Source organism: Gossypium hirsutum, chromosome A06, assembly GCF_007990345.1.
Source record: "Gossypium hirsutum isolate 1008001.06 chromosome A06, Gossypium_hirsutum_v2.1, whole genome shotgun sequence".
NCBI classification, from domain to species: domain Eukaryota; kingdom Viridiplantae; phylum Streptophyta; class Magnoliopsida; order Malvales; family Malvaceae; genus Gossypium; species Gossypium hirsutum.
In genome coordinates, this window is record NC_053429.1 from 39,575,486 (window position 1) to 39,584,623 (window position 9,138).

General features: G+C 30.0%; 1 protein-coding gene and 1 long non-coding RNA gene across 2 annotated transcripts; both read left to right on the top strand.

Moving 5' to 3' along the window:
- The first annotated feature begins 277 nt into the window (after positions 1 to 277).
- Positions 278 to 1,339, top strand: LOC107962931 (uncharacterized). The gene is made up of 2 exons (XR_001701826.2): positions 278 to 828; positions 1,029 to 1,339. It is a non-coding gene; the product is annotated as an uncharacterized lncRNA (long non-coding RNA).
- A 2,650-nt stretch (positions 1,340 to 3,989) lies between these two features.
- LOC107963590 (ethylene-responsive transcription factor ERF003) lies at positions 3,990 to 5,169 on the top strand. The gene is made up of 2 exons (XM_016900041.2): positions 3,990 to 4,253; positions 4,332 to 5,169. The coding sequence occupies exons 1-2, from the start codon at positions 4,171 to 4,173 to the stop codon at positions 4,768 to 4,770; spliced, it is 522 nt and encodes a 173-aa protein (XP_016755530.1). The 5' UTR covers positions 3,990 to 4,170; the 3' UTR covers positions 4,771 to 5,169.
- The last annotated feature ends 3,969 nt before the right edge of the window (positions 5,170 to 9,138 follow it).

Genomic DNA, 9,138 nt, shown 5'->3' on the forward strand with positions numbered 1-9,138 from the left:
AAAGGATATAAACATTAAAATATGCGAATGAATTCAAAAGAGATTACAAAATATCATAAATTAATAGCATACATAAACTAAAATGAATTTTATTACAAATAATACACCAATTATTAAAATGATGGAATAAAAGAGAAAAAACTATAATAATGTTTTTTAAAACAAAATTCAATTATCTAAGCAACTTGAAATATCACAGCCAACAATCAAACATGTAAAAGACAATGTACAAGCAGTAAAATAAAAAATGAGGATAAAAACTTAATTAAAACAAAATTGGAATAAAATGGACAATTTACAAATGAAATAATTGTAGAATAGGATCAATGTGCCATGCGTACAAATGTACGGGGACTAGAATTGGAAATAATCCACGTTCCAAAACCCTGAGCTTAGATGTGGATCGAATCGCAATAGCATACAAATTCCCAGAAAAAAATTTAAAAAAAGTGCAACGCAAATTGGATCCAATTGAATATCGGCGCAAAGGGAGAAGGAACAAACGTGAAAATTACCCATTTGAAATAAAAGGGCATAGATCTAACTTCTAAATCGGGTTTTCACGCGGATCTTTCCCTTTCTCAAACGGTGCCGTTTTGTTTATTATCAAAAACTAAAAAAAAAAACTATGAATGGCAGTCTGCCATTTTTTGCCGAAATCAATCCCTAACCCCTTCTATTTCTCCCCCCAATTTCTCTCTTAACCAAACATTTCTCCTGAACGCCACGCCACTATAACAGTGACTAACATGCCTGCTTTCTGGTTGCTTTTTCAGCCTCAGGATCCTCTCTACACTTCGATTTCGACGAAGCAAAAGGAATCGCAAGGTAAATCGTTCATTTTCCTTTTTATTTTGTTTTTAAATGCAACGACGAATGATTTGAGGAAAAAAAAATTGCTAGGAAATGCAAGAAAAATTATAGAAAACTAAAAAGAAATCACCTTCTAAAAATTTTGACTGCCTTCTTTTTTATTTCATCTGTTCGTAATCCCCCCCACCTTTTACATCCTTTTACACCTTTTGCAGGTGTGTATGGCATGGCAAAAACCGTTCGTGGCCGTGGACAGAGGAATGGAGGCGCACGTGCGTTGGGGAGGCTGATGGCGTTTGCGCCGCTGGTTGTTGCCTAGGGTTGGCCGAAAGTTTGGTTGATGTTTTGGGCCTGGGGTATTTTGGGTTTAGGTTTATTAGTTTGGGTTTATTGTTGGGTTAATAAATGTAGATGGACTAGACTTTTAAATTATTTTGGTTTTTTTTGTTTTATTTTGGTTTTGGTGTAAGCCCGGGCAAATTTGGGCCTATTCAACATTAATTTGGATTGTTTGCCATTTCTGTTATTATGCTATTTTATGATTTTTAAACCAAGCTTAAGTAATAAAATAAAAGTATAATCTAGCTTTGGAAATTTTAATATAATTCATTTATATCTTGAATAATATAAATTTTAACAAATAATATTTTAATTTTTATAATTTGTTTATGCATGTTTTGTTGGACAATGCACAGGTTAACGAAACAAAATAAATAAATATTATATAAATGGAATAATTTATAATTAAATTGTGAAATATGAAAATCAAATAAAAAACTGTAATAAAAAGTTGAAATAAAGAAAAATAGAGATTTACGAAACGTTGAGACATGTGAAACACAGTTTCCATAAGGCAGGTTTGGTCGCTCCTATGGTACTTGGAGAAACGTTGGTCGAATGTCTCTCAAGATACAACAACAGCAATCAAAGTAGTAGCACCTCTACAACGACCAATCGAACAAATATTGCATTTTTCTATTATCTGAACGTTTGAAAAATACGGAGAGAAAAAATAAAGAGTTTTGAAAGTAAAAAAGTTTCAGTGTGAGGGAGTACCCAGCCTTTTATAGGCATTTGGGATGGTGAAAATTTGGAAATAACCTAATCTGCCATTTGATTGGAATTAGATACTGTCTATATATAAGAGCATCGTAGGTTTGTTTGAGACTGACTGGTCCAGAGATTTCGCGACCTCCACATCGTGTGAGTGCGCCCCATCAGATTTGGACTTGCACCCCTGCACACGAGGCAATGTTACAAGTTTAGTCATTTAATTATCTTTTAAGAGGGTTCACATATATATACACATCTCACACTTTGTATTTAACCAATGTGGGATCTAAGCCTTTACTTTTCCTCAACAACATTTCCAAGTAGCTTACTTTGAGCATCAATTTCTCATTCACCACTCAACCATTTTGAGCATATGAAATATTATTGTAAATGTTTCATAGAGTAGAATATGAAACCATAATTTTATAATTCAACTCTCCACTTTTACCTATTGAGAATATGCCTCAAAGTTACCATAAAATGCAATTTTTCCAACATGTTTGTCTATATTTGTACGTGTTTATGATTCTAATATAATTTTTATAATTTGTATAAAAAATAATTGAATTTGGGTGTTTGAAAATTATATGAGGAAGTGTTCGAAAAGTCACTTGGTAATTGGATTTGAATGTAATTACGTGCATAATTACTTAAATTCTCAACTCTCCATTTAAGAATTGGAAAGTATAATTAGGGTGCTTCAATTACACTCAAATCAGTAGAACATGTTAATTATAATGGTTACCAAAACACGTCATAGCTATGTAATTACAAATAATTACACTCAAATCCAATTACTAAGTGGCTTTCCAAATACTACATGAGTAATTAATGGAAGATAATGGTATAATACTAAATATAGTAATTAAATCCCTAAATCGAGTATAATATGAGTTTAGCTTCACTCCATTACTTTTTCATCCATTAATATTTAATGCATATTTAATTACCATTAACAATTTAATTTTTAAATTTAATATAAATCCTACACATTTGAATAATGATAATCATTATATTAGATATTAATAGATATAATAATAATAAAACGAATCTTTTAACCAAAACAAAAACCATAATTTAACCGCTATATCCCTAAAAAAGATGATTGCCATTCTTGGGGGCAAATTGATGTGATAAATGGTGGGATTTGATGAAATCATTTGTTGGATATTTGTATAGTAATAATGGCGGTCCAAGATTCTTCATTCGATGTTATTCAACAACATAAGATTGACCCAATCATTCAACTGCAAATTGAAGCACAAAATATTTCAATTTGAGGGCACCAATTAGCTTTGCTGTTATTGTATGAAATAAGTTATTCAAACTTTCATATGACACCCAATTTGTCTATCATCTGCTTTCCAACAAACATATTAATAAAACAAAGTTTTCATTAAAAATATTGCTTAATAAAAGTTGATTTGTGGATGCGTTCAAAGATCTTTTATAGCATAAGAAGACATTATAAGCTTTTTTATTCTCACTTTGGCTTATTCACTATTTGATTTTTAAAGTATACCAATTTTTATATTTTGGTATATAATTTTTTTTACTTATTTTCTTATGTTAATTTTTTTAATATCTATTAAGAAAATAGACTAAAAACAATAATGGAAAGATAATTTAGGCATCAAATTGAACTTAAAAAAAAGTTTTAAGTATGAAAATAAGTATACTTGAATTAAGCAAATTTTTTTATTACACCTAACTTGTAGTTTCGCATGAAGACCAATCACATGAAGAATCTTATCCGATTACGACTTCTAAGATTTTCATGAGCAAAGAAGTGTGGTAAAGCAACATATTCTAAATTTTCTTTTTTGACTTGAGACAATAATATTAGTTTTTTACTAAATTTAGACTTGCACCAAATTGGAATTTTAAACAGGAATAAAGATTTTTTACTATGAATTTTTTTATTCACAAAATTCAAATTCGGAGATTTTCTTTAGAAGATATCAAACTTGTTATTACTCGTCCCAATAAGAAGGGTAAACAAAAGCTAAATTATAGCCATGTGAAATTGTGAATTGAAGTTTGAAATTTCACTTTCACCTATTAATTCAACAAAATCATCAGTTTTTCCAAGCCAACTGTAATTAAATAAAGACAAGAAATGGAAAGCCCTTGAAACCCTTTTTGGGACCCAACAATTTTATTCAAGTTGGATGACACTAAATTGCCACATATGTCTATCAACTACAAAACCCCCTCCCTTCACTGGCATCATTCTCGTAATCTCATTCAGGCATTTCCACAAACACTTTTTTCCTTCAAAAGAAAGATTTCTTTATTACAAACATGGCCAGACCACAACAAAGATATCGAGGTGTCCGACAAAGGCATTGGGGTTCTTGGGTGTCTGAGATTCGCCATCCTCTCTTGTGAGTTTAAATCTGGTTTATGAAAACCATGCAACATTTTTTGTCCTTATTGTTCCTTATGCATTTCTTTTGGTGCAGGAAAACTAGAATTTGGCTTGGGACGTTCGAGACGGCTGAAGATGCAGCTCGGGCGTACGACGAAGCTGCGAGGCTTATGTGTGGACCGAGGGCTAGAACCAACTTCGCTTACAACCCCAATGCACCTCAATCGTCGTCGTCGTCATCAAAACTTCTCTCGGCAACTTTGAGAGCTAAACTACACAAATGCTACATGGCTTCGCTTCAAATAATGAAACAACAAAAGGTGGACGAGCCACGGAATAAGGCACCGGCTCCACGCGTTATCGGCAACCACGGCATTGCTGGGATGGGGGTTGGACCATTACCGGTTCAAGAGATGGAAGCCACTTGGGTTGTGAAAAAACCGCAAGTGCTTGAACCACTTGAAGAGGATCACGTTGAGCAAATGATTGAGGAACTGCTTCACTATGGTTCCATTGAATTATGCAATGTCTAGTCTATAGGATGTCAACAAGCACAACCCTTTCTTATTTATCCTCTCTCCTTTTTCTCTCTTTCACCATTCATTGACCATGTTGAGCTGAGGCTTGATAACCCTACCCAAACCTGAAACAACTCAATTTCGACATGATTCGAATATATAATTGAAAATGATTCAAGCCTTAAACCCAAGATATCATCTGAACTCCAAATTGACCCCAAACTTGAAAGGACCCGAATTACAAATGACCTGAAATCTGGTTAGGTCTATGCTAGTGATCTGTTATGATATATGTTGCTATATGATACCATCATCAGGCTACATCTATTTTCTTTTAAATTGTGGGTTTTGAGGGTGAGTTGTAGGAATTTCCATTCCAAAATCTTTGCATTGCCAATCCGATATTTCACATTTCAAGAATTAGCAAATTTCATGCTTGTCCTTTTCAAAGCTACAATGCACCCATCGTCCCTTTATTTTATTTATATATGTTGCTCCCGTCGAAAACCAAAGTATATATATGTATCTATTTGCCTTTTCCTATAACAACAAACAACATATGGAACGAAATATTAGTCGCTATCACTCAGATTTGCTCGATTAGCAGATCAGTTTTAAGCAATTTTACTTGAGGAAATTCCTTTTATACAATACTTCTATCTATAAATCGGAAAAAATTCTACACTTTAATACACTTAAATTTATGTAATTTTTGTTATTGAAAATGTATGAGTACAAAGTAAGCTAAATGATTTAACCATTAAATTCTTAAATTTTCTTATATATATATTATGACTTTATCATCACCGGATAAAGTTCCGTAACCTGTCAAAGTGAAACCCAAGCTTACCACGTCAAACTATTCTTTTATATTCAATCCCCACACTTTCTACATTAAGGAAGCCTAGCAAGCAATTTGTTAGAAAATTTTTAAGTTGAGCTAATTCGACTAGATGTCTTTAAACTATGGTTTATATTTTAATTGAGTCTCAAAGTATTAATATTGTATCAATCAAGTGACTCTGTCAGCCTAGTCATTAGTTTAAACATTAAATACCAGCTTAAATTTGATGTGTTTTGAATGTGCTCCATCAAATTCGAACTAGTATTTAACACCTAAAATATTGATAATTAATTTAACAAAAGTACCGAATTGATATGATATTAATCCTTGGAGAATTTAACTAAAATAGTTTAAAGTTTAAAGGCTAATTTAAAATATAAATTATAGTTTAAGGATGCACAATAAAATTAACCTTTTTAAGTTTATCAAAAAGGAGAAGCATCTACTTCCTAAATTTATTAAGTACAACAGGTAAAACATATACCAATATGTAATTAAGCTTGATTTTATATATACAACAATGTGAAGCATTAAAAACGTATTATTTAGTATTTGAGTTTGGTTTTAATGTATAATTTGGTATATCTATATTTGTCTTATTTATTTGATTTTGACTTCGGTGCTCATTTTGGTACTTGATTATTTCTCAATTTGATACTTATGATTTTAGTACTAATTAAATACTTGAGTTTGGCTTCGATACTCAATTTGGTAATTGAACTTTTTTTATCTTTTGAAGTACTTATATATTTTTTACTAGAGTACATATATCAAATATTTATTGGTCCACATGATGACGTTTGATCTTGATAATAAATTTAACATTAAAGCTAAATTCAAGTAACCTAAAATTAATTTTTTTTTTAAGTTTTTGGTGTCTAGTCTCTATCAATAGAATTTCATGATGGTTCACCTGTTTGGAAATTGATTTTGTTCCCCACAAACATGAAGAAAGAAAAAAAGAAGGAAAAATAAAGTTGTTTTACTCTCATTATATTGTTTTACTTTTGATTCAGCAAAAGGTAAAATATAAAATTATTGCATGTTAGTGAGTTTAGCATCATTAATAGTTTGAAACTTTTTTTAGTCACTTTTGGGCTACTTTCCTGATCTCAAGAAACATGCTGCAACTCCAGCAATGGCCTGCTAGAAATGATTTTATTGTATAATTGCCTGATAAGTTTGCAAATTTCACACTTTTTGGTTCTTCACTTATCATTACTACTAGTAAAGATTGTTCATTATTGCCTTTCAAGAAAGAAGCATGTTTTACCCAAAATTTCTTTTATCCCTTCAATGAAGTGGAGCCTTGAATTGATTACCAAAAGAGTGGCGAAGCAAAAAAAAAAAAAATGGAGGGCTAAAGGTAAATTATAAATGTTTAGGGAGCAAAATATAATTTTATAACTATACTAACTTATGATCTTAAAATTTTTAAAAGGGTTTTAAAACAATTGTATCATTTTTAAAAGGTCAAGATCACACCATATCCCTCTACTTTCGTCACTGTCAATTAATTTTACTATAGACATTGATTAAAGATTATTTATAGACATTGATTAAAGATTGTTTAATTGTTTGAAAAACGAGCTATTATAAAAGGAGACAAGAATAAAGATTCAAGTTTGAATAGTAATTTTATTTTGTGGATAATATGTATCACTATTAGCTCAAGACAAGAAAATTTATTAACTCAAAATTCACGAATATAAACATTGGTTAAAAATTTAGTTTCTAATTTTTACTCTTTTTGTTATTTTAATTTTAATTTTTACCACTTTATTTCTCAACATTCAAATTTAATTAAATAGTTTTATTTTGAATGAAAAAGTTATTTGAACATTTAAAATTTTAATGACATTAAACGTGGCAGTCTGCATGATAATCTACGTGAACCTTATTGTCAGGGGCAAAGCTAGAACAATTTTTTTGGGGCGAATGAAATTTTAATTTTTTATAGTCTATATCTTTATGATTTTTAAAGGATTAAATCGAATTTTTATAATTTTAGGGAGGCCAAAGTAAAATTTTACCTTTACTAATTTAAACTTTTAAAAAACATTAAAAGACCTAAATAACAATTTTCCTTTTTAGGGGGCCCTACCAGCCACCCTAAATTTGCCTCTGCTTATTGTTGACGTGGATATTATTTCTAAAAATTTTTATAAACTTGAAATTTTTTAAATTTTTAGATATTTATTATTTTTTAAAAAAATTTATGAAATATACATGGATTATCACTAAAGTTGCTAAATTAATGTAATCAAAATTTTAACAGTCCGGTTATCTTATCCATCTTTGAAAAAAAACAATTTGATTGAACTTTAAAAGTTAAAAGTAAAAATGATCCAAAAAAAATTAAAACAAATATAACAAAAAGGAATAAATGTTAAAAAGACTAAATTTACCGTTATGTTATTTAATTACATATAATCATTCAAATAAAAGAGCCATAAATTCTTGGATCAGTTTTGGTTCTTATGATTTCCTTGTGGCATTTCAACTGTTGCTCCTTGATAAACTTTAATAAATGGAGAAATTTAACCAAGCATTTTCGAACTATCATTTAAATTTTCAATTGGTCTTGTCGAAATCATTTTTTTAAAAAAATAGGCTCGATTTTCATTTTCAAAATGAAAATGAATAGATTAGTCGCCACAAATCCTTTTTATTTAGGTGTGATTGGATCACCTTGTAAAATGGTTGTTTTAATAAAACGCTTGATTTATTAAAACTACGACTTTTGGTTCACGAAATTTAGAAAGATGGGTTCGAGAGTCAGTAATACGAGGAAGGATTAGCACCCTAGTAACGCCCAAAATTGGTACCTAGTTCATTAATTAGTGTCTTAATGTCAAAAGTTGAAATTTTAAAAAGATTTTAAAATATGATCCCTTTTTATTAATGTTAATTTTTTACGAATAATTTGCTTGAATAAATTGGAACGGATGCTAAAGACTTTCTTGTCCCGAAGTAATAAAATGTCACATCCAGTACGTTAGGACACAACATGTTAAACCCTCGAGAATAAACTTGTCTTTTGATTTTCAAAACTCACGCGTTTTAATTTTAAAAGGTTATTCAGTCATTTGGATCAAACAAGAAAAATCGAAACCCAGTACGTTAGGGCATAATCTCTCAAATTTCCAAACACAGAACATTGCCTTTATTTTTTATTTCTCTTTTTCAAATGATTATCAAACGAAAGTAGAAAACAATATGGCTTGCTTGGAATATAATACAAAAACAATCGATTATACTAAGCATAGTGCAAGGGATAACAGCTAAACGAGTTGAGTATATGTGATAAATAAATGAATGTTATGATAATACTAATGTACTATAATAGTCATAGTAATATTAACGAATAAATTACAACAATAATGAAACATACAAACATGAATAAGTAGAGACGAAATAAACTAATAAGAGCGATGACAATAATAGCGAAGTAATAAATAAATAAAAATATAACTATACGGGGAAGAGTTTATAAAATGTTGGAAGTAAAGAACCAAATTAAAATAAATATTATATTT

Bases quoted from the DNA above. Each gene is read 5' to 3' on its own strand.
- LOC107963590 (XM_016900041.2), top strand. From the start codon at position 4,171: ATGGCCAGACCACAACAAAGATATCGAGGTGTCCGACAAAGGCATTGG. The intron at 4,254-4,331 runs GTGAGTTTAAAT...CTTTTGGTGCAG, and splicing joins GAGATTCGCCATCCTCTCTT to GAAAACTAGAATTTGGCTTG.